The sequence below is a fragment of the Nestor notabilis genome, unplaced genomic scaffold (genome assembly GCF_000696875.1).
Source record: "Nestor notabilis isolate BGI_N333 unplaced genomic scaffold, ASM69687v1 scaffold12464, whole genome shotgun sequence".
NCBI classification, from domain to species: Eukaryota; Metazoa; Chordata; class Aves; order Psittaciformes; family Psittacidae; genus Nestor; species Nestor notabilis.
In genome coordinates this window covers 38,097-62,982 of record NW_009925211.1, presented here as the reverse complement: position 1 = coordinate 62,982, position 24,886 = coordinate 38,097, and the positions used below count along the sequence as shown (strand labels likewise).

Here is a 24,886-nt window from a genome sequence, read left to right as displayed (position 1 = left end):
CTGCGTGTTACGCCCCTCCTGAAGAATTTTTCCCACGTTCACCTTGGCCAAAGAGACTTAATATTTAGTACTTGTGCAAATTTGATTTTTCCCCTTTCCTCCATCATCAGCTTTGTCCTTCTTGGCAGGCGACGCTGGCTGAGCGCTCAGGGTGGGCTGGGACAGGGCCGCTGAGCCAGGAGCCATGTCTGCAGGAGATGGATGTGTGCTGGCTTCTCTGTCACTGCTCCTCCTGGGCACCAGGTGCTTCTCTAGGGGGTGTGGAGCAGCACCAGCATCCCGCAGGGTGCACTGTAGCCGCCTGGGCACAGACACGTTACAATGCGCCATTATCCAGGGCCTTTACTGCTATTTACTGCTTTTTGTCCTCTATTTTGATAGCTCTTGGAAATGGTACTGTTCAGATTTTTTTTTTCTTCTTCACTTGTTTCTACTCTGAGATAGGGACACAGCTTAAGGTCAAGGCAGTTTTTGGAATGGACCCGTGAAGCTGTATGGAAGGGAAATGGCTTCAGAGTTTGTTTACCACAGAGCCCAGCATAAATCCTGGGGGCTCTCAAGTTGCCTCCAAGCACACTTGTACCTCTATGGGTGTTTGGTTGTGTGCAGAGCTGTTGTTTCAGTGCAATGTGTCTCGTACAGGGAAAACTGCCTGTGTTAAAATCCTCCACTGCCTGTTCAGAATACTGTGGTGCACTAATTCTTTGGACATGCAAATTGCTGTTTACATTTGATGCTGATCAAAGTTTATCTGACTCTCAGTAGTTACGGAGGATTTGAGTCATTTGGATAAAATGCCTTGGTCCCTCTGGATCCCATCCTTCCCTTCAACATGTCAGCTCCACCACCACAACATGGATCTTTGAATTATCCCTGCTGCTGGATTTGCCTCACCACTGTGGGCTGACCAGATGCTTTAATGTCTCATTTCTGGATTTTATGGTGGGTTTTCAGTGGGATCCACGAAGCTTGCAGAGCCTGCAAGATGCGAGATGAAGTGCGAAGGGGGGCAGTCATTTGAGCTGCTGCTTGGATGAGTAATTCGAAGTGAGACAATGAAGCTCTGCTGGAACGCTCAAGCTGAATAGCAGAAGGAGTTCTGGTGGTGGATGTCTTCCAGTTTAAGACATGATTTTTGTTATTCTCTCTTTTGCCTTTGTACTGCTTTTTAATTTGTTTTTGCTTTTAAGGGTATAAGAGCAAATAGTAGCACATGTCTGCATATTCTTGAGCTCTGCAAAGGTTTTCAACACTTTCAGTGTTGTTAGAATTGGGAGAATTGTGTGCACATGTACACCGGGAGTTAAATATCAAATGTTAATACAATTTAAGTCATAGTACAGTGCTGAAACTAAGCAAAACACACAAGGTAATATGGTGTTAAAACCAGTCCTGCTGCTGCCCCAGACCTCATTGAGAAGCAGCCTACAGATGTCATCTAACCCATTTATTATAAGTTTTGTGTAATTCTGTATCTACAAAATCTCCAATTCTATCTTACCAATATTGGTGTTACTTTTGAGCAGGGTGAAAAGTGACTTATCTTTTCTTGTGCAATTTCTAAAACTAGTTGTTCAGCCAGATATTGGGCGAAACTTTGTCCCTGTTGACTTGTGGAGGGATTCTAGAAGATGCTGCACATGCATCTGTTCCCAGCAGCTTTAAACACAAGAGGCTGCTGATGCTTTTCCTGTAATGAATTTGAGCATTGGCAGGTTGGTGGTTACTTGTCCAGAGCACTTCACTCATGGCTGGTTTTGCTATTCAGTAAGACTTAAGAGTTGTATGTGATAAAGATAGGAAGGTTGTTACCACTGCCTGCTGTGGAAGGTGGGGATGCTCTTGGAGAGGGGATCTGGATTGGAGATGCTGTTTCCAGAGTGAACCTGAAGCGGACAAGAACAGAGCAACAGCAACCAGCTACGTGGAAAGCTGGGCTTTTAACTTGGACTAAGCACAGATTTGACTCTTTACTACTGATGATTCCATTTCATTCAGGTGAGCAGCGATCTGTGCACAGATCGCTTGGATGCACAGTTAATAAGAGGTCATGGATGCACAGGTTAATAAGAGTAATTAAATGCTCTTTGGATAAAACAAGACACGATGCCCCCTTCCTGTTTTCCTGTATAGGCAATGGGGATTAGATGAAATTTCCATTTCCAACTAGTGTGGCTCCTGTAGGAGACACCCTGGGAGCTGGTGGAACGTGGAGAACCTGTGTTGCAGAGACAGAGACCCGTGAGGGCCCTGCTTGTTCTCTGGAGCAGGGTTGGTGCCTGCCTGGTGTATGGGCTGCAGAGGAAGATTGTTTCCCAGGGTGCTACCTTAGCTTGGGGAAGTGGGAGCTCAGTTCCTCTGGACAGCAGGCAGTATTTATGCATGTGCTGCATGTGTTCTGAATTAATCACATTCTTCCCTCTCCTCACATTCCTGAAATCCCACAGCAGAGATTTGTCCTGTGTGTTTCTCTACAATTTGGCTGTAAAGCAGTTACGACGGGAGAGGAAAGATTCAACCTGGACCTTGGCCCCGAGCAGCGGTAGTGGCTGTTCCCACATTTCCCTCCTTTTTGGTGGCGATGCCGCTTGCCCCGTCCCGCGCAGCAGCAGGATCCGTCTGTGCGGGATGTTCTGCAGGCTCAGAACAGGCTGGTGAAATGCTTTGTAGGTCACTCATGCTATTTTTGGCATCACATCCTGATCTGGCAAACCAAGGGAGCATTGCGGAAAAAGCATTTTCCCCATGTTTGTCTTTTCTGTCCAGATAGTGGCTGTCCAGGGTCCGAAGGTGACATGAATTTAAAGGTGTTTTGGATTTCCTCCCCTGTGTACAATGAGAGCCTTTGTCTAAGGCTGGGGCATTTTTTCAGGTTTTCCATGTTTGTTTGACAGTAATTTTCTGCTCCAGGTTCTTCTGATGCAGTTCCAGTTCTGTTCCCCTGCCTCCGTTATCCAGTTGCAAGTTGGGCAGCAATTCATGATGTAAATGAGCCTCTGAGCATGAAGATTGCTGACAGCGTTAAGGGATGAGCCCCAGCGCGGCGGTGGGGTTGCTGTGTGCAGCGACAGAGGGTTGTGCAGAGCAGGGAGGAGGCGCGGGAGCCCCCGGGACCCTCGGCCACTGGAGATCCCGGGATAAGTCTGTGTCACCACGTTCGTTGCGGGCAGCCGGCAGCAGGACAGATAATCCCCCAGTTTGAGCTGTTCTAAAGCATTTCTAAACAACACTCCCTCCTGCCCAGCGAAGAGTACAATATGGGCTACTGTTAGAAAAATGCTTATACCCTGGAACTAAATCGTATTCCAGAAACATGAGCTCATGCTTCAGACTTACAAGAGACTGTGGTAAGACAGGACTGAACTCCTGTGGCTGCTGCTTCCCTCTAACTCTTGCAAGCTTTGCATATGAGGTCTGAACGATTCATTGCTATGGATTCTACTGGGGAAAACGGTATGAGCTCCAAGAGTTGTACCAGAGCCTGCTGCAGATGCCAGTACAGCACGAGTGTTTGCCTAGGTTCCTGGGCCAGAAAATTAAAGAATATTTTTATACTTACCTGGTAAGAAAAGCATTGAGTTGTCTTGGGCTTGTTTTTATTAAGCAGAATCCTGGGAAATATAGAGGTCCCATTCATATTCGTATGTGCTCTTGTTCTGTATTAATTACAAACCAATTATTATTGCTCTGCCTAAACTAGCTTTTGCATATTGATATTAGAAGGGTTAACAAAAATGTCAGAGCCCCTCTTGATATTGGCCATTTCAATGATGGCATTTACAGTCTAATCCTGCTTCAGATTGCGCGTGAAAATCTAATATTCGGGGTCTTTGCAGTTATCCAGCTGTGATCTCAGATGATGAGCATTACTAACCTAACAAGTGCGTTTGTGTTTGCAATTGCCTGGATGCTGCAGCAGTCAGTCCGGTGCCAGCTCCTACTAGGACAGATAGAAATTCTCCTTGTGCATTAAATGGGCTGTAATAAACACAGATGAAAAATACCAGCCTGTGCAGAAGCTGCGCTGTCAATAAATTGAGCAGAACAAATAGGGCTCGTGCTTAGAATTGCAAAGCGACGTTCTGCCCGGGTGGGCAGGAGCTGGCTGCTGCAGCCCCGCCACCAGCCGCCTCTGCCGAACTGCAGTGGCCCATGAGGAGGGTCTTGCTCCGTGTTCTTCTTGTTCTGTCCATACAATTCTTGTAAAATTTAATTGAAGGTAGAGGAAAGCACCAAAATCTACGTTCCTGCCATGAGAACACATCACGTGCTGCAAAGCATGGGGCAGAAAGACAGCTCTGGGCTTGTGTGTGAGCAGCCTTGTTTCAGGGCCAGTTTTCTGCATGGCTTTGAGGTCTCATGCCAAATATTTTTTGACAGTTAATTAGAATAACTTATTTTTGCTTCCAGAATATCAGCTGTGCTTTCTGTGGTGTTACGGATAAAAAGCACTAATTATTCCCAACCCTCCATCCCAGGCCATCTCCACTTGGCTGTATGAAATCTGCAACCTGGCTGCAGTGAGGCTAGGTGTCCATGACTGACTCTGAGAGGGCCCATGGTCTCATTTCCCAGAGCACAAGGTCCATGGGCACACAAGATTACTCACAACCTCTGTAATGTACTACTGGTGACTTGTTAAGATCAGGGGTTTGGTGGAGCTGCCTCTTACCCTTCAGTGCTGTCCCCTTCCCAAAGGCGCCTGCCGGCAGCGCCCATCACTGCTGTCCCTGCTCGCTGCAGGGGCTGGCAGTGGACAGGTCCATCGGGAGATGCAGGGAGCAGCACCCACTCTGGCTGGCGCCGGGGCACGGCTGTTAACCCCCGGCACACAGTGAACTGGGAGGTGGGACAGTGGGACACATACTCAACCATGCTGACACAAGGAGAAAATAGCTCCTGTTGAGGGAGACGCATCTAGTGAAACGTGTCTGCTGAGAGCGAGACTGTGTGTTTGCACAGTGCCTTGCTCCTGGGAAGTGTGATGTGGAGACTGAAAAACTGAAGGAGGTGGTTCCAGCTCTGTGTTACATGGAGGATGCAGAGAGCCGCAGGTTAGGAAACACCTGCTGTTCATCTGTCTTGTCCTTAGCAAAACATCATTCTCTTGTGGCTTTAATCTTCTTAAAAGGAATCACTAGTTCTTCCTTACTTGGGGTCACTGGAAAATGGACGTAACTTTTGCTGTGGGGTGAGTTCTCCCCTATCTTAACGTGGTGTGATTTTAACTGTGAAGTTCACTGTGGTGTGGGAAGACCCTTCATGTGTCAGGACTGGAAAGCTGCTCCATGTCTCATTGCTTCAGCTGCAGCTGCTGGCTCCCTGCCTTTCCTCTTCCTCTCCTCTTCTAAGGGATGAATCTCACCGTTTCCTCTTTGCAGATCTCTCCCTCGATAAAGTGTCTTCATTCCAATGCTAAACTAACTTGTGTATGCCTCTTGGGGAGGAAATAGGTGATGTGAATGCTCATTACTTATTTTGTTAAAGGTCTCCGGGGAGCACAATGTGTGAAGAGTGTTCTGTATACACTGGAAACTGGAGGAGAAAGGAAGGAAGGGGCTTTGCAGGAAAAAGTTGGCTAAAATCTTCCTTTCAGTTACAATTAATAGATTTTTCTTTTGGGCTCTGAATGCTGTGTTTGTATTCAAATTAAGTGGTTTCCAGGGGGGACTTCCAGGAATAGATGTGGGGAGGGCATAAAAATGCTTTCCAGAGCAAATGTTGGAGGTGCCCAGTATGGAGCCGTGTGCTGCTTGTAAGCCTCATCCCTGTCCTGTTTTCTTCTGCCACCTGGAGCCCGTGGTGCCCCTCGGGATGTGGAGCTCCGGGGATGCAGACTCTGGTGTTGCACCTGTGGTGTGTTTTCTCCTCCTGGGAGCTGATGTTCACTTGGAGCTCTGAGGTCTGGAAGTAGGGCAGAGGCTTTGCCTGTGTTTTGTTTAGCTTGCCTTTTCTCTGTTTTCCTCACAGGGACCATTTTCCTTAATGGGAGACATGAATGTGAACTGTTGCCACGCCTATAGGTGACGAGTATGGCACTTCTTGTCCTACAGCCCTGTCCATATAGGATGGGAAGTGAGAGCATTGCACTACGCGGTCCCTCTGAACCTTGGAAACAGAAGCCATAGTATTCCTGTCTCGTGTAGGCTGTGGGAGGCTTGTCTGCGTGGCCTGCAGCATCCCCCTCCTGCCTCCCGTCGTTCCCTGGCACCCTGTGTGCAAGCTGCTGTTGGGTGCTGGGCTCTGCTGACTTTGGTCCTGATGGATGTTGTCTGTCCTGGCAGCGTGTGCTTGGAGGGAGGAGGTGGCAGGTTCTCCCCTGCTGCAGAGCAGGAGACATGGGGCACCTGCACCCAGTACAACATTGCCTTGCTGCGTGTGTGTGCTCTCATCCCTGGTAACTGAACCAGTCCGGCACGCTTGCTCTGGGCCAGCCTCGTTGGCTGGAAGGGTCCCCAGCAGAGGAGTGCTGCGTCAAACTGCCTGTCACCAGGTGTTAAAGAAAGTAATTAGATGATGATTCTGGGGAAAAAAGGGTGTAAAAGTATACACCATAATTTAGGTGACAGCTCACTCGCTGCTGGGTGGCCTCATGCTCGGTGGCCACTGCACGTTCTTCTTTGTGTTATCTTTGATTTAAAGCTTCATGCTAGTAATCTAATTAACATTGAATTGGGTTTCCAGTACAGTAGCTTGTTTGGTTCAATAAAAACACATTTATACTAAAGGTTAATGAAAAGAATTTTGCTTTCATCTAATTCATTATGGGTGGTTCTACAATCAAGGTTTACTAATGGAAAGAGATTAAATATTCATGTCGATAAATTTCTCATGTAATTTCTGATTTTCCTTAATATCTGCCTCCCTGGATTGGACTCCAAAAGTGCCTGAAAGCTCTGATGAAATACCAGTTTGGATATTAATTGGAGATTCTGTTTATGTAAAAAGACTTCCACAGATGTATAGTTAATGTATCTTGAGCAGGTTTCTGTTACAGATGGAGGGAGGTAGTGACCAGGTCTCATCCATGAAAGCAATACGAGGAGCCATTCTGGAGGAGCAGCTTTATGTTTATAAAGCATTTCTAATGAAATGCAAATACTGTTTTATCTTCTGACAGCTTTCTTTGTGCTCTTGAAAAAGCTTTGAGTGAACCTGAAGTGCAGCAAAGTTTGCATCAGAAAGGTATTAGTCATGACGATAAAACCTGAACAATAGGCATCAAAGGTGCTTGAAGAGTCAAGATCTCTGTACTACGTAGTGGCTGCATTAGGGGATATGTGTGGGGAAAGAAGGTTTAGCTTCTGTCTGGATCTTTGCATCGTTCATTGCGTTTCATTGCAACTTGAGCTTTTGGTACATTTTGATCTCTGCTAGTACTAGATGTTTATATTGGACTTATTGGCTTGAATTGATGAGAAAGGAAGCAGGTTATTTGTATGCTGTGTGAGCCAAGAGAGCTGAAGTGGAGGTCTCGACAATGAGCATTTGGTTATAAGTAGTTAAGAATAAATAATTGGCCAAGCCCAAGGGGAAAGCTTTGCCTTAATAGTAATTGCTACCTCTGGTCTCCAGAACAGTTCAAGGGTGAGAACGTCATCGTGCCAAGGGAGGGTGACTGGGTGCCACTCACACACCAGACGGTGCTGTTAGGGTGTTCTCTTTTCATTATAGCCAGCATGACAGAAGGAGCCAGAACGTGCCCGAGTAGCCCAGGCGTCCACCAGCACATGGGCACGGGCACAGCGGGTGTTTGTGACCTCTACCAATGAAGTGATTGGCATTTCTTCTTCCCTTTGGCTTTCCAGGCATACTTCCGACAGGGTGTAGCCCTTCAGTACCTTGGGCGCCATGCGGATGCACTGGCAGCATTTGCATCAGGACTGGCTCAGGATCCCAAGAGTCTTCAGCTTCTGGTTGGCATGGTCGAGGCCGCCATGAAATCTCCCATGAGAGGTAAGCACCTGGGGACCTACTCAAGGATGACAATCATCTGCTGAGGTACGTAGAGGTGGTAGTTTCAGTCCATCACTGTCTCTGCCAGCACTTGACGGAGGGAGAACCTGGAAGCCTGAAGGGAAACATTTCAGGATTTGGCTTCTCTGCTGAGAAAGGAGCCTGAAGTTGGAGGAGGAGCAGTGAATATTCTTCCAATTCAGACAGCAAGATGGTGATACCCAGCTCAAAAGATTGCTGTTGTGCAGCAGTTCCAGTGAAGTCCTTGCTCATTTGTCTTTTGTCCAGTGTCAGTGTAGATAAGAGAGCTGTGTGTTGCTGTGGCCCTGGCTTTATTATTGCTTGGAACAGCTTCCCGTGGTGTTCTGGTGCTTGACCATTTGGAATAGGGAGTCTTAAATGCTCTGGGTCAGTGTTTGCCCAGAAGAGCACATCAGCAGCTTTCCCATGGCACTAATGTCTCTCTAAACACAGTGTTCCAGAAGGCAAAAAAGGCTGCTTGGCTAATTCACTGGTACTCAGGAAGTGTTGAAATCACAGGGACCTTGAAGCCATATTGGCTGTGCAGCACCTCTCTTTCATAATGTCCCCGTTTCCAGGCTTTTCCTCTCTAGAGGAAGGAGGTAGTCTCTTTTCTCTTTCCTCTGTTTCTCTGCTGCTCTGTTTCTCTTGCAGGCTTTGTGTTGCAATGTCCTAGTGGCACTTCCCAGGAGGGAATGTGGCAGTTCTCACCCTCAGCAGATGCTGCTGGGAGCCCCGGGGCACAGGAGCCAAGAAATGCTGAAATGAAAAAACATCCCCATTGGTGGTGGTTTTGTTGTTTTTTTTTTTTTTTTTTATTGGGTTTTTTTTACAGTGTTTTTCTCCATCCTCTAAAATGAATTCATCTGGAAGCTTCTGTCCTATATAGCAGTTACCTTGTGAAGCCAATTTCATTTGGTACCCAAAGGTACTGTGACTGCTGCTTAGAGTGCAGGTGATACATGTCTGTGTAAGCATCCCCAAATCTGGCTGTTGTAGGTAGTGCGGCAGGTCCGGTGCTGTCGTTGTCAGGAGCACTATCTCCTGCAGAAGGAGCAGCTCAGCTCTGCGGTTCCTGTCACCTCTCTTGGTGCATGGTGGTGCTGTGCTTGTGCTGTCTGGACAGGCGCAGATTTTGCAGACATGCAGCTGTGCTGCAGGAGCAGACACTGCAGCACATTTACTGCTGGTGGCCCATTTCCAGTTTCCTGCAAAACTCTTTAGTGTTCTCTGAATTCCTTCTGCCATTAGGCCAGTCTTCAGAGCTTGTATGAGACTGCTCTGCATGTTTGTGCTGTCTCCAGGGAAAACATCAGCTTGCTGCTTGACGTATCTTGATGTATTAGGTGTTAGATGATGCATTTGAGCCTTGAGTTTCTGTAATCTTGGTTTGATTTGGGCAATCTGGCCCCTAATTCGCATGCCATTTGGTACCCAAAAAGCACAGAGGAGTTGTGAAAGTGATTTCTAGATACAAGTAAAATGGTTTGTTGCGTAACTAACCCTGCCTTCATTTCTCTGTGTCAGAGTCCCTGGAGCCCACCTATCAGCAACTGCAGAAGATGAAGCTGGACAAGAGCCCCTTTGTTGTGGTGTCTGTGATCGGCCAGGAGCTTCTGACGGCGGGCCACCACGGGGCCTCGGTGGTGGTGCTGGAGGCTGCCCTGAAGATCGGCACCTGCAGCCTAAAGCTGCGGGGATCGGTGTTCTCCGCACTGAGCAGTGCCTACTGGTCCCTCGGGAACACGGACAAAAGCACTGGATACATGCAGCAGGACTTGGACGTAGCCAAGACTTTAGGTAAGAGTTCTCCTTTCACTCACCTGAGTGCTGGGTTGCTACAGGTGGAACAGATCTGTGTTAATGGTCGGCATCTCTATAACGCTCAGGTGACTGTGGGATTTCTCAAGCTGTTAAATCAAATCTGAAGTGGGACTGTGCAGGCTACAGGCTTGTTCATCCCTGTTTACCATGCGTGTGAAAGGCAGGTGATCAATGAATGTGCTGAGACTTTACAGGGTCCTGGAATTCTCTGGTGTCAGGTGTGTGGGAACTGGCCTTGTCCCCTCTGTAGACTTGGACTCAAAACCTTAAATGAGCCTTAAATGAAGCAGTCTGTTTCAAGAGTTCAGTGGAAAAAGGTCTGAGCTTCTGAGGCAGTTTCCAGGGAAGGAGCAAATCAGGAGTGAGACGATGGATGAACAGGAGAGTTTAAGAGAGAAACAAACTGGAAAACTTCCTCTCATTTACGGTATGTCCTGCACAGCACAGAGCTTTCAAGCTTTCTGGGTGCTGTAGAGAGAAGGCAGTATGGAGACAGAGGTGAAGACAGTTCTTGAGGGCTCCAGCCAGGAGACTTCACTGGAAGTATAGGGGCTACTTTCAGTGTCTTGATGACAGCAATAGATCAAGAGCTGAGCTGAGGCTGGGCTGAGCTATGCTGCAGAACTGCTTTCTGGAGAAAGCTGACGTGCTCTTTGCTTGTTTGAAGCCTGGGCCACTGACTGACTTGCACAAACAAATTGCTAATGTCAAGCAAGGAATAAACATGGAAGGATGGGAAATTGCCAAGTGTTAGGCCAAAGAAAGAAGCTGTTAAAACAACTCTAAAAATAAGGTTGGTGCCTATTGTAGAAGCTTCTGAAGGCCAGCAAAGAGGAGAGTTCGGGCTGTGTATGAAACATAAGGATAGCTTTGTTCTGATGCTGATCTCCCAGTGGGGCATCACTTGCACAGCGTGTTCCATGGCCTGTTAGCTAACCTTTGCTTTGTTTGCATGTGACCCAGGTGACCCGAGCTCACGGAAATCTGGGCTCCGCATTCTTCTCCAAAGGAAGTTACCGGGAAGCCCTCACTAACCACAGACATCAGCTGGTGCTCGCCATGAAACTCAAGGACAGAGAGGTAGGAAGCTTATTAACTAGACCCAGTTGGGAGTCAGTAGCGTGTGGTTTTCTGGAGAGATAGAAACATGTCAAGAGGCCTTGTCCGTCTGACACTTTATATTCTGGAAATGTGGAGGCTGCACGATTCCTCTTCTGGCTGTTCACTCGCCTCTTGTTAAGGAAATGCTCTGCACCAGTAGATACAGTATGTGATGCAGGAGGCAGGATGCTCACATTGTCCTTTGGCCTCCCCCTATCTCTAGTCTCTGTGGGGCTCTGAGCAGGTCATTCTTCTCCCTCTCCTTCCTGTCTGTTTTGCCCACATAGTCTTTGATGTCTGAGGGCAGAGGCTGCTGCTGGGTAGGTGTCAGTGCAGCATCTCTGCAGTTGAGCCCTGGCTGTCATCAGCCCTTGTTTTCCCTGTGATACAGGTGCTACTAGTTCAAACTCTATTAGGGTGCACCTTGTGTTGCACCTTTTCCAGACTAGCCATGAGCTAGCTTCCTGTCTCAAATGATCACATAAAATACGCTTTGTTTAAAAAGCAGTGAAAAGGAATAGAATCCTGAAAATGCAATGTTGTGTGAGTGTAGGGGGTGCTCGGACTGGATCCCATTTGCCATGACCCTTTACCATGCAGCTCTTGGCGTGCTGGGCTCCCTGCCAGGCCAGGGAAGCACGCTGCATGGACTGAAGAGTCTGTCCCAAGAGGGTCCTACTGAAAGTTCACTGTAAGGACAGAATCATAATTTTAGTGCAAGTTGCAGATACAGAAGTTATCCCTGCCCCTCCTCCAGTGGATTCCCTCTGCTGTGGATGGGAAACGGCTTGTGGGTTGCATGGCTGGTGAAGGGAGTGGATAGAGGCAGCAGGGCAGGTGTGAATTCGTGTGAACACAAGGAGTTCTGGGGAGAGCTGGAAACTGAGGGAGATCAGTTTCCTTCTGAGAAGTCATTGGAAAGATCTATTTGGATTAGCTAAGTGCTTTATTGAAGTGTTTTACGTTAAATATCAAGTAAGCCTTGGAGAAATGCATCTTTCAGTAGGTTGTGGAAGCCTGTGACGGGGAAGGGACCTGCTGGGCACTTCCATGGTTATTTTACCAGCTGGAAAACCTCTTGAATCACTCCTGATTTCCTTGTTTGTGTTCCTGCAGAGCAGAAAAGCTGTTACCGTTGTTTTTATATGCTTTCCTGCTGTGGGAGAGGGCTGAAGGGAGGTGGCAGGAACGTCGCTGTGTGCCCAGAGCCCCTGGGCTGCCCTGGGACATGGGGGCTGCTGTGTTCCACTGGTTTCAGGCGCAGGTCAGCACAGATCCCCATGGTCCATCTGGGAGGAATCCAGGGAATGAAGGCTAATCGTGATAGTTTTTAGCTTGTGACACATCTGGGCACATAATTAGCAGTTATTGACAACAAATGACTACTCGGTGTAGCAGGAAAACTGAGCTCCTTGGATTTCCTGTAGGATGTAACCACAGGAAATTAATTTGTCGCTTTCTGATGACATCATCCTGACCACAGAGCTTCCTCTGCACAAAAAGCTGTTTTTCTTGGCCTCCTTTGCAGACATTTTTATAATGCAAATGTTATAAAGTTGCAGTAGTGCTGATGTGAATTCCACAGGAAGGATTTGGTGTGCGACTGTAATGAAGTAATTGTTTTACCTCTGGCTGTAGGGAGGCTGGTGCAGAGGCAGAACGTGCTCCTTTGTGTGGGACACGGCTGCCCTCGGAGGCAGTGCCGGGTTTGGAGCCTGCTGAGGCAAATGTTTGCACCAGGAGCTTCTGCTGGATTGTGTTGCCCATAACTAAGGAGGAAGGTGCGGAGGGTCTGTCCCCCCCAAACCTGGTGAAGGGAAGCTGTCGGTTGAGTGGGAGTCACACAGGCTGCTCCATGGACTGAAGATTTCAGTTGCTTTTCTCCCCTGGTGCAGGGAGCCTGCGCAGCTCCTGTGACAGGCACCGTGTCGCACTGAGCACAGTCCTGTGTGCAGAGAGGTCACCCGCTCTGCACAGGCACACCCTGGGGGTCTCCACAGCCTGGTTTGTGGTACTTGTGCCCAGAGAGAGGATGGAGCAGAAGCAGCTGGGATTTGGCATCCTCTAGAGTCTCCAAAAGAGACCTTGGAGTATTGACATACATGTGGTTTTGGTCTATGCAGACAAGTAAGCGGCTGGTTCTTGGCAGGACGCTGTAATGGGCACTGTGAAGTAGCCATCTCCAGTGGCACTCCAATGCTTTCCATTAGTGTTAGTTGAAGGGTTGGATTTTTTGACCAGCTGCAGTGGCTGGTCAAGAAATTCAGATGAGCTAATTCTGTGCGATTGTTTCTGAAAGAATTAGCAGACTTAAAAGTACCACCGATTCAGGAGAAATCATAAGGGTCTCTGTCCGTCTTTCTGTGTGTTCTTTGGTTCCTGTGGAGCTTTGCAGGTGGTCACTGTGGTCAGTAGGATACCATCCTGAAAAGGATGACAACAGAAGTGAGGTGCAGTAGAAGAGAGGAAGGTAGGCAGGACCGTCTAGAAGGACCGTTGCCTCTCCTCTGATGGAGGTGAGTTTGGCTACAGTTATAGAGGAAATAGCGGCACAGTTTGGTAGTCTGTCATTTCTCTGTGAAGATTAAGCAGAACAGATTTCAGCGTGGGCTGTCTTGGCCAGCTGCAGGCCCTGGGAATGTACTTGGGTTGAGAATCCTGATGAATTCTATGCTGCTGCTCTCACAGCGATGTCTCCTGGGCTGGATGAAGTGATACTGATGTGGATATACCCATCCATGCCTCTGGTGGCAGGGTGGGCGTTGGTGAACTGTGTCTGTACAGCACTAGGCAGGCAGCACAGTTTGGCCATCCCTTCCTGGGTAGATGCTGTGCAGCTCTTGTGACACAGAGCGAGCACGAGGACTGGAGGCCGGCAGCACCATGGCTCTGTGCGTGTGCGCATTGGGGAGCTTGTTTTGCACAGCTCCATTAGCACTAGTTCCAACTAAGACCCACTTAATTCGTGCACATGCTTGGGCTGGTGGGGCCTCAAGGTGCAGGCTTGTTTTTTCCTTTCTTGTTCAGAGCCAGCAGAATGCTCGATGCAGCATCTTATGTCAGTACTGTATTTTTGAAGTAATTACTTTGTTTTTAACATCAGGTAACCTTGTCTTCTGAAAGCCATCAGGTAACCCAAGTAGTGTGTGTTGATGCCACATCACAACCTGTGATTTAGACAAGGGTCATGCAACTGATGAGCTATGCCAGTGTGAGAGACTGGAGTCAAAAGTAAATGTGAAAGCTTGACTGTCACACTAGTCTCCTGTATCCCCATTCGTCCTCATCTCTAGCTGCTCTGCAAGCAATACAAGAGAATTCTTGCATTACAAATTCCATAAGGCCAGAGTGCCATGCAGAGCTAACAGTGATGATCTCTCAGGATAGTTTGGAGTGGCCCTTCTTGATGACCTGTGTTCCTTCCAAAGCATTTCATGTGGATAAGTACTAATCGAGGGAATGTTTTGAATCTATGAGGACTGACAGGCAGAAAGGAAAAGGAAGGCTGTGGAGCCCCTCCTCAGGTTCAGTCCAAACCCTCACGTAGGGTGTGCTTGGATCCTGTCCTGCAGGGGCCACTGACACCGCAAGGACCCTGCAGTGTAATAGCTCTCTCCTGGGCTGTCAGATGCCTTCTATTACAGCCCCGTGTGCAAAAACAGCAGAGCAGTGAGGCAAAATCAGGAACCAACCATAGTGAAACGAGTGCTTGTGTGGAAGCGCGTTGCCAGCGCTGGGCTTCGGGGCAGGCCGGTGCTGTCAGGCAGCTGGTGGGTGCCGGCAGCTCCCGTGCGTTGGCCGGCACGCTGGGAGCTCAGCCAGGCTGCTGGGAGCAGACGCAGTGTCCCTTTCCCAGAGGCATGAGCAGAAGGTGCTGGGTGAGGAAGGGCATTGTTTGCGCCCCTGCAGTCTCCCGGGGCTGGGGTGAAGATGCAGCTGAACGACTTGAGTCCATTTGCTACTTCCCTTTCTCAGGGAGCGGGGCCATGGGGAGGGCTGGAGAGGGGCTGACAGGCTTTGTCGGTGCCAGCCTGCCCCTGCATTGCCTCCAGGCACCCAGCAGCTTGCAGCAATCTTTCTTGGCCTGGTTTTGAAGGGGTTTCCCCCCCACCTCCCTCTAGAAGCAGCTGTTGCTGGAAGGAGGAGATGCAGAGCTGGCCCCAGGGCTCAGTGCCCTCTTCTGACTGACTGCTTGTTTCTCTGGCCAGCGGCTGCTGCACTTGGGTATCTCCATGAGCATATGTGGCTCAGAGAACTGTCTGCAGCAGGGGGGAGTGCTCAGTAACAGCACTGATGAACTGGATTTTACTGTCTTGATGGTTTTTAAAACGACTACAAATGTAAGGCAGAGCTCATGTTTGCAGCTGGGGCAGGTCTTTTTCAGTGGGTTGACAATTTGCAGGAAAAGGGGATGATGATGGTGGTAATTAGAAGTGGGTGGTTAAGTGGCATACAGGAAAGGTGTTTATTAAGCAGGCTTTCATGGGTATTCCTTGTCACCTTGTTTTTGCATATCTCTGGAAGTCCTTGTGTGGCAGGGGAAATACCAGAATAGACATTCCCGTTACAGAGAGAAGCTGTCAGCTTGAGCCCAGGAGACTCCAGAGGCCGGTGAGGTGCTGCCCTGTGTCCTGCAGAGAGAGCATTGCCATGGAGTGACTGCCGAGAGGCCTCTGCTGGCAGCAGGGGACGGTCCCGGTGCAGGGGATTTGGGGATAACCGGCTGCTGTGCACCTCTGGAGGAGCAGTGCTGGTGAAACACGGCTGCTGTGATGGACAGGATGAGTGTCTAGCTGGGGTCGGGATGTGCAGGCTCTGCAGCTGTCTGAGCACACTTGGGTGCAGCTCAGCTCCTGGCGGTTATTTCAGTTTGCAACTCTGGTAGTTTCTCCCAGTCCCCTTTAAAGCATGTCTGAGCCAGCACTGAAACGCAGCTTAAAGCTCCTACATTTTGTAAACTACAGCTACTTACTGTCCGGCTGTGCAAGTCAAAGATTGAATTTCACTTTCTTATTTCCAGAAGGAGATGCAGAAGGAAAGTTAGATCATTCCTTTCCACTGAAATCTGTAAATTCTGTAAAGCCAAGGTTTTCTGCCCCTTCCTGAAGGGAAAGGGAAATGCTTTCCAGGTGTCCTTCCCGCCGTGCTTTGTCTGTACAAGCCACAACTTCAGTAAATAACAAAGCTGTAAGTATTTAGCCTTTTGCCTGAACTCGTTGTGTGCCTTATGGTACAGGGCAAGAGGGTTGTTCTGGTGGGTTTGTTCATGTTCCTTGGCAGTCATTTTAGAAATCTCTATTCTGCTGAGTTAGGTGAGGCAAAAGGCTGGGCTGCCCTCTGGGTGAGGGGGGCATGGCTGCCCTAAAGGAGCGACTGCCGCCTTGGTTCTTCCTCAGACGGGGCGGATGGGGTGCTCGGTGTGTGCTGAGCTGGGGCGGTTCCAGCTCTGCTCCTGCTGGAGCAAGGTGTGCGTGCCCTGGGCTGAACTTCCTGATGAATGGCACAGGAGCCTCCCTGGCCACCTGCCGCATCCCTGCTGGGCTGGAGCGGCGCCCCCGGGGCCCCCTGCCTCATCCCTGCTGGGCTGGAGCGGCTGCTGTGCTTGGACTGTGCTGGCAGCCACGGGGGTGGAATTACAACTGTTTGCACTTCGGTTGCAAGAGTTCCTGTGCTTGCAGTTGTGCTGCAGATCTGACTGGAAGCGTGGATCTGTGCAGCCCTTCTCTGGAGAAGCCATCATAGGTCATGTCGGCGTGGAGTGAGCTCATCAGAACATGTGCAGCTGATTAGCTGTGGGTTGGGTTCCCCTCCTGGTTCCCTTGTCAGGCATCCAGGTCCTTCCACAGCTGCATAGACTTCCCCTGACACTGAGGTGAAGCTGCAGTAAAAGCATCACAGCTTTTCTCACCGAGCGCCAGTGCCTGACCTCGCAGCAGGGCGTGAGCTCGGAGCAGCTTCCTCAGTCCCATTGCGAGGGGGGGCTGTGCACCGTGTTCTGGGACACGCAGGGGTCTCATGTCCCTTAGCACAGGCACAGATGGCACCCGCTGCGTGCCAGGCCCCAGGAGACCTGTGTGGCTGAGCAGGAGCTGATCAGGCTGTGCGAGGAGGTCCTGGGAGAAGTATCTTCCTGACTCGGTGCTGGTGACAGGTTCCGTGCCCGTACCAAAAGCCCAGACTAGGTTGGTTTACACCCCCAGCAGTGCCCTTGGCTCGGGCTTCATGGGACACAGCTTATGACAGGCCAGAGCCTTGCAGCCTGTCGTTCGCTGGCCTGTTACTGCCCCATTCCACATCCCAGTCACAGCCCGAGCTTAATGTAAGTGGAACATTGTGCATGTGTGTGATTTTTCTTACAATTGTTGATGGCTTTTAAGAGAATTGGAGAAATGCATGAAGAAAGGTGAAGGCTCCTGTGTTAGCAAACATGTGCTTGCATCATCTCATTTATATTAGGTTCTGATCTGTGTAGCACGTCTTTGGGAGAACAGAAAAGCCTGCCCAGATCTTCCCTACTGTGTAGTGAAACAGACTCTTTGTGCATCTGCCCCTTCTCTCTGAGCAGCATCTTAACTGCTACCAAGAAACCCCTCCTGCTGACCCTTCTGCTTATGTATCCTTAGTTACTCGGATGCACGGCAGTGGGCTGGCTGCTGCTCCTATTCCATGCAGAATTTAGCTTTGCATGGGTTGTCATTCGTAGCAGTGGTCCTTTCCCATTGCGTTCAAGTGGCTTTCAGCCACTTCAGTTGTAAACTACAATTTCTCATAGGATCTGCTCTGTCTCTTTCTCACTGGAAATCTGCAGTGATCGTCCCCTGGTCACTTGCTGCTTCTCCGTGCTTCAGTTATCAGCTGCAGCCCGTGGCCATGGGAAGGGCTGCCCAGTGCCGGGGCTGCTGGCTTGTCCGGACAGGAACACGCTGGGAATCTTATACCACAGTTACTTTGTTATGTTTGCAAACAGTCTGGAAAATGAGGACAGGATATAAATACCTCACAAATGAGAACTGGAAAGAGTCTTCAGGCTAAAGTAATTTGTCATGCATGAACACATTGACTAAGATGTCAGAAACAGACTGTGGAAGCAAAAGTAGAGAAGTAGTACTTGCTGCAGTAGTGACAGAGCTTTGCAGAGATTGAGCAGGGAAGGTGTTTATTCTCTGCTTCTCTGTTTTCTGTCCTTTATCCTCTCGACAGTGAAGCCACTGCTTCAAAATAATTCATTATGTAGCTGTCTGCCAGAATTGGATTATCTGCTGCCTGTAGCAACATGAACAGGAAAGACTAAGAGGAGAATATGCCTTATTCATTATAGCTTGGTCACAGCTGACTGGAGTTCCAGAAGTAAGGAACAGGCTGAGGGCTTTGCTAATTGGTACTCTGTATTGGTGGTTAATGCAGCCACTGGTAACGGAGGGGCAGGAATGACAAGTTTAGGCTGTGTGACCCCTGCTACTGTATGAGACAACAAATAGCTTTCACTTGAGCTTTTCAAGAGAAGAGACTGGAAGCAACATGAGAGCTTTTGTTGAAGAGCATAGTGTCTCTGTTACTGATACCACAAGAGCATCAAGAGGCTACAGCCTGTTGCACACGTCCTGTGCACATGTATCACAAAGGCGGTGACTCTGCACGAGTGTCCTGTTCTTGTGTCAGAACCCTCAATATCGTGTCAGGAAGGTCAAGCAATGATCCTTTTCCATTGCATTCAGGTGGCTTCCCAACGGGTGGCTGACGTGGGGGAGAGTCCCACAGGACCCCACGTGTCAGCCAGGAGGCTGAGCTGGATGGGGGCTCCCAGCTTTCTGAGGAGGCGTTTGCAGATCCTGGTGCATGTCTTCTGGAATCATTGCTGATTTTGCGCTAGGCTTGAGTGGGATCTGACTTATAGAACTGAAGCCTCAGTTCTGGCCACTTGCAAGGAGGACCTGGCTGAGCAGATTGGGCAGTGCAGGAGCACTGAATCCCTCTGCGGGGGCTGCAGGTTGTGCTGAGGAAGGTTGCACAGCAGCCAGTGCAGAGTGAGCCTGGGGCAGATGGGTTTTCCAGACTTCCTAACAGGACAGAAGCCTTATTTTTGCCCCTGCTGCCCTTGAAGTCTAAGGTTCTGCAGGTGTTGTGGTTTCAGCTTAATGAGAACTTGTGGGAGATCAGTCTCGGTCTGCAGAATGTCTTCCTGGATGCTCTTTGCAGCATTGTTCAATTCACCAAAGTTCAGTCTTTGCTCCAGATGTTTGGCTCTGTTGGGTGTACAGTGTTACAGACATGTACTTGCCAGTTCATACTGCTCCTATGTAGACTTACACTGAAAACAGCTGGTCTTTGAGGGGCCTCTGATTAACCCCTGGGACTCAGCAGCCTGACTCTGATGCAGGTATAGGTTGAAATCCTTGCTAAAAAGCGTGTTTCTGTCCTTTACCTCACTAGTTCCAGCCTCTGGTTGCAGATGGTAGCCTTGCTTCATGAGGGAGCCGGGGCAAGCTCTCCATGCCAAGTGAAAGGTTTGCTTTCTTGGAGGAAGGCCGAGCTGCTGGGAGAACTCTTGCCATGTGAGGTCGTTTGAGGATTCTGGGTCTTGCGGGGCACTATCGCTGCATTACATCTTAGCCTGAGTGTGCAATCACTTCAGCAATGTGAGCAACCACAGTGCTTGATCATTGAGTGGCTCTGGATTTGTATAAGAGACCATGAATCCTTTGCCTTTCTCCAGCCTGACTGGATTCATACAGGTTTGTCCAGTTCAAATGTGATAGAATTAAGCAGAATGAAGGGAAGTCTGGCCAGTGCAGGAAATTTGGGAATGCACTAAAAAGGCCATATGCTTTGTTTTGTTTGGACTTGTGACTCAAAAGGGAAATGTAATACTTCCTGAGGATCTCCTTTAAATGTCCCCACTTGACCTCCGCAGCACATGGGTTTTAGCTGAAGGAAATGCAGTCTTCTGGTTTTACTTACCTCTCACAGTGTCTGCAGGGCCCAGGCTCTGCTGAGGCCTGTACCTGATCACAGCAGAACAAAGGAGGCAGAAAACGTGTAAGGGCTGCAACTCGGGGAGCAGCTGTTTGGGTTTCAGCAGGCCCCCCTCAGCCCAGGCTCTCCCGTACTCACTTCACCACAGTGAAGTGGTACCCAGCTTTATTACGAGCAGGAGTAGTGCTGGGCAGCAGCCACTGCAGGAGTTCAGAGCCTGCTCTGCCTGCACAAAGAGCTGCTCCAGGTCCTCTGAGATCCAAGTTTGTAATGTGGTGGCTGCTTCTTCCAGGAGTGACTTTGACTTAGGGCATGAGTCATTCCTCAGTGTCCCATCTCAGAGAAGCTTGTGGTTTTAAATGAGGGCTTCTTTTCTTACAGCACCGCTGAAACTGTCAAGTCAGCCATCCTCCCTAAAGTGATTTCACACAACAAAGAGCCTTTTAGACATGTCCAGAAAGCTACCAAATTTTGGCTACTTGGAATCAAGATATGTGAGTGCTGGGTGATGCTTACACTCAGTGCTGAGGTCTACTTTGTAGTGTTCCTGGGCTCATGCACTGCACTGTTAGGCTGCTGTCCTGCCTGTGTGCACAGCAGTTACATAGTCCATACCTGTAACACAAGCAGAGCTTATGTATGGAAAGAGGTTAAGTGCTTATAGTGTTGCATTAACTGTAGGGTAACCTCTGTACTTCTACACAGAACAGTTACACTGATGTAAGATATGGTGGGATTTGGTGAAGGCAGAGCTCATCTTATGATGCTTTCAGATTTAGGTATTCCTTTGTGTGTGTTCAGAACCAATCTGCTGAAGCTGCCTTCCCCTCACCACTCCGAAAATACACTCTGAATCAGGAAGCATTTGCTTACATGCAAGAGCAAGCACATGCCTCTGAGGAGGTGCTGGTTCTCGAGGAGAGCGCGCTGCTGCCTGACCACAGATGGTACCAATGCGCATCACTGATCTGGAGACAGCCCCACCACATCCTGTAGGATCAGGCACTGCTGCTACCCCATGCCCAGAGGGAGAAGGGAAGTGGAGAGGAACAAGCATGCAGGAGCATGCTGCAGCAGGCTTTCGAGTTTCACAAATGCTTAGTCCATGCCAGTTATTCCCTTACCTTGGCTGTAAAAGCTCAGTCTCTGATCAATCCTAATTGGTGTTCATGTAAGGCTGCCTCATAGTAAGGTACCAGGCACAGCATTCTCCCCTTGCCCGTTTTAGAACTGTTACAAGGTTTCTCATTTAAGGAGGCTGTGCAATCAGTCAAAGAATTGTTTAAATATGACATAATTAGGAAATTGCCATTCTGTTGCGAGGGTGAAATATCTAAGAAACACATCTCTCCCAGTCACCAGGTCCCTATTAGTTGTCATTCTGTGATGCACATCTGCTTAACATCAGCCTCTTTACCTTATTCAGCTGAAAACCTGAAGCTGTCTGTTGTTCCCAAGAAAAAGAGAGCAATTAGAAACCTTTTTCAGAACTCCCTTCTGTGCCTCAGCTCAGTGGCAGAAGAATATGCTTTCTATTAAAGTGATAAATTGCATAATTGGAGGTGTGAGCAACCCCCACTGTGAGATTTGTCTTTGTCAGATATATAAAGCATTGATTTTCTTTGTTTGCGGGTGCAAAGCCTGCTGGTATGAAGCTGTGGTCTCCCATCACCCTGCTACCAAGCAGGGGTTTGTGCTAGCACAGCTGGGGTGTTTCACACGTGTCAACCTTGACTTCACTGCGGCATTTGGGCTGTTCTGTGGCTGCATCTGGCCTGTGAGCCACTTGGAGCTCCCGGTGGATCCTGTTATAGGGAGGATTTTATCAAGTCCACAGTGAAGGATTTATCTCTGGAATCGTATTACTGCCCCCCTTAAGTGAGTCATTGGTGTCCCCCAGCAGATGTAACCACCACATTGTTCTTGAACACTGCTTTAATGTCAAGCTCTGCAGGTGTTCCACTGGTTGCCACCATGAGCACCTGATCCTCACCGTGCTGGAGAAGAGATGCTGCAGGCGCCGGAGGTGCTTGCTGTTGGACAAACACCTCCCAGGCCCAAGAAACCATCTGACCATGTGGCAGCGTGTCAGTAGGTGTGTCCCCAGCCCGTCACCGTGTCACGGAGGAGTTGCTGCTAGCTGCTCCCGTCGCTGGTCTCTGTTAGTGACAGCAGCAGAAGGAACATACTCGTGCTTGGTTACAGCGTGTCCTGGCAGTGTGCAGTCACACTGCGCCTGCAGCTGCCCGGCCCACATGCAGTGCAGTGGTGCTGCAGGGATGCTGGTGCTGCTCTGCCACTGCTGCTCTCCCGGTGTCGCTTGTGCTGGATGAAGTGCGTCTGCAGCACTAAGTGAAAAGAATTAAGACCTTTAGAATTGTGGCAGTTCTTCCATTATAATTAAGTTGCCTGAAAGGAGGCTGCAGGGAGAGCAAATGCAGCTTGGCTATTGACAGAGCTTCTTATAACCTCTCTATCTCATGACCTGTAAATCGTGTTTAATAACTAATCTATCACCTCGGGTTCTTGTATCAGAAAAGATGGTTTCCCTGTTAATTTGAATCAGCACAGCATGTTTACAGTTCCTTAGTGTAGAAATGCTGCTCTGCTAATGCTGCTGCCTCTTGCTCTGGCCAGTAGGTCTTTGTGCCTTAGCATGACTCTTCCAATTGTGATATAGTTTTAGTAGAAATAATCTTGAGGAAGGTTTCTCCTGCCACTGTTTTTGAAAGTCACAAAAGGCTCGTTTCTTCAGATACACAATTTCAATAGCAAAATGTGGTTCCAGCTGTGAGATGCTGAGCTCCATAACCAAACAGCACCAGTGCTGGGTGTGCTGGGGGGCCATCCAAGTCATAGCAGAGGGGAGAAGAGTGAGGCTGCCTTTTCACTGGTAGCACAGGGTTATGCTATTTCAAATAGCAAGGACAAGTGTGCTGAGATGGCCTGTCACCATCTCGGGTGGAAAGGGGGACTAGATCTTCCCTGAGCAGGGTGCTAGGGAGGAGAGAGATGGATCTCTGTGCAATCACTCCCCCTGACTGCTCCTTCCGGGAGGTTTGGCGATGGCTGTTGTGGAACTGGGTCACAGCAGCAGCTGGGCAGCAGAGGAAGTGCACACGCAGGGGCCGTGGGGGACTCGGGTCAGGGCCTTGGCGGGAGCAGCCGTGCTGAGGCAGCACGTGTGTGTCAGGCAGAAGGAGCACGTCCCTGCTCTGGCTCCTTGCCCTGCTCTCTGGCTGCGTCTGCTCTGGCCCTGCCAGGGGAAGCGAGGCCTCTGTCCTGGCAGATAAAGCCGGCAAAGGAAGCTGCTTCTCACATAGTTTTTCTTGTTAAATTACAGCTGCTTCTCAGTGGTAAGAACTCAGGTTTTCAAATAGGTACGTTTATTTCCGATGTCTCATGGGGACAGATGCTCCAGCTGCTGGAACACTGTCATCTTCACTGCAGTCCCAAGGTTGTTTGGGGCTCAACAATGTTGTGTTAGAAGGACCCTGGTGCTGCACAGTGAGGACTGTGGTCTTCAGAGCCATGGGGCGATTGGCACAGCAGAAGTATGTGAAGATACAGTGAATGCACACTGGCCTGTTGGTGTTGCAGGGTAAGCAGCAGAGGCATCTCCTGTCTTCAAGCCAGTGCTGGCTGCAAGTGTGCAAGGTTCTCCAGCAGCAGGTATTTGATGGGTGTTTATCCTGGAAAGAAAAAGCTGCAGAGACCTTATGGAGGCCCAGCCTGTAGCATCCTTATGTCAGGTTAAACTTTCTGCTTCTGGTCTCTGGCAGTGCTTTGGCATCAGCCTGCAGGGTGTCAGGATGTGAGCTGACTGGGTGGAGGATGGAAGAGGGCGTTAGTTTGCAGTGTACTCTGTAGGCAAGTATCATCACTTGTCTGCTTTCTGAATTGCTGCCGAACGCGGGATCATTTGCTGTGTTGGCAGGACTTGGTATAGATGTTAAAGGTCCTGGGAGGTGACGTGAGATGTGGCTGCCTTCAGGGGAGGCTCTGCTCTGTGAGACAGCTCAGGCTGGTATGGGAGCAGTTTCCTGCAGCAGTGGCTCTCTGGTTCCTCAGTGGTCTCTGTACTTTTGCAGTGCCGTCCTTCCCCTCTACCATGCACACACTGTACACTTCAGAGAGGGAGCTAATCCTTGCCTGGTCTTCCCGAGTGAGCCCTGTTCCTGCTGCCCCTGCCTCAGCTGCTCTGAGGGGTGCAGAAGAACTCAGCAGGTTTTCTAGTTGGTAATCACATTCTTTCTCCAGAATGGCCTTTTGTGGATTTGGATTTGTAGACTGGGGCCGTCCGACTTGTTTCCATGAATACTTGACAGACTTCTCTCTCTTATCCTATCCCTGCAGGCAGCATCGTCAGCACTGAGCAGTCTGGGCCATGTGTACACAGCCATTGGGGACTACCCAAACGCGCTGGCAAGCCACAAGCAGTGTGTCCTCCTCGCAAAGCAGTCCAAAGATGAGCTCTCCGAGGCGCGGGAGCTGGGCAATATGGGGGCAGTGTACATTGCAATGGGGGACTTCGAGAATGCGGTGCAGTGTCACGAACAGCACCTGAAGATTGCCAAGGAGCTGGGGAACAAGCGGGAGGAAGCTCGAGCCTACAGCAACCTGGGCAGTGCTTACCACTACCGGAGAAACTTCGACAAAGCTATGTCCTACCACAACTACGTGCTGGAGTTGGCCCAGGAGCTGGCTGAGAAGGCCATTGAGATGCGAGCTTATGCTGGCTTGGGCCATGCAGCTAGGTGCATGCAGGACCTGGAGAGAGCTAAGCAGTACCATGAAGAACAGTTGCACATCGCTGAGAGCCTGCAGGACCGAGCTGCTGAAGGCAGAGCCTCCTCCAATCTAGGTAAGGCCCTGACTTGGAGCAGAATTTGGCAGGGAATGCAGCGACTATCGGAGCTGCTGCCAGGACGCAGGAGGTTTGCTGTGTGCTATCTTCTCAGTTACCCAGTTTCACCAGCCTGTCTTCATTAGTTGAGCAGGCACTTGGCAG

At 49.5% G+C, this 24,886-nt stretch overlaps 1 protein-coding gene across 1 annotated transcript in view; it reads left to right on the top strand.

Annotated features, from left to right (window-relative positions):
* Positions 1-7,808: 7,808 nt before the first annotated feature.
* TTC28 (tetratricopeptide repeat domain 28) overlaps positions 7,809-24,886 on the top strand; it is a gene marked incomplete at its 5' end in the record, with an annotated part of 50,068 nt that continues 32,990 nt past the window's right edge. The window contains 4 exon segments of the mRNA XM_010012948.1: positions 7,809-7,956; positions 9,505-9,866; positions 10,765-10,881; positions 24,232-24,739. Coding sequence (XP_010011250.1) covers positions 7,809-7,956; positions 9,505-9,866; positions 10,765-10,881; positions 24,232-24,739 — 1,135 coding nt within the window.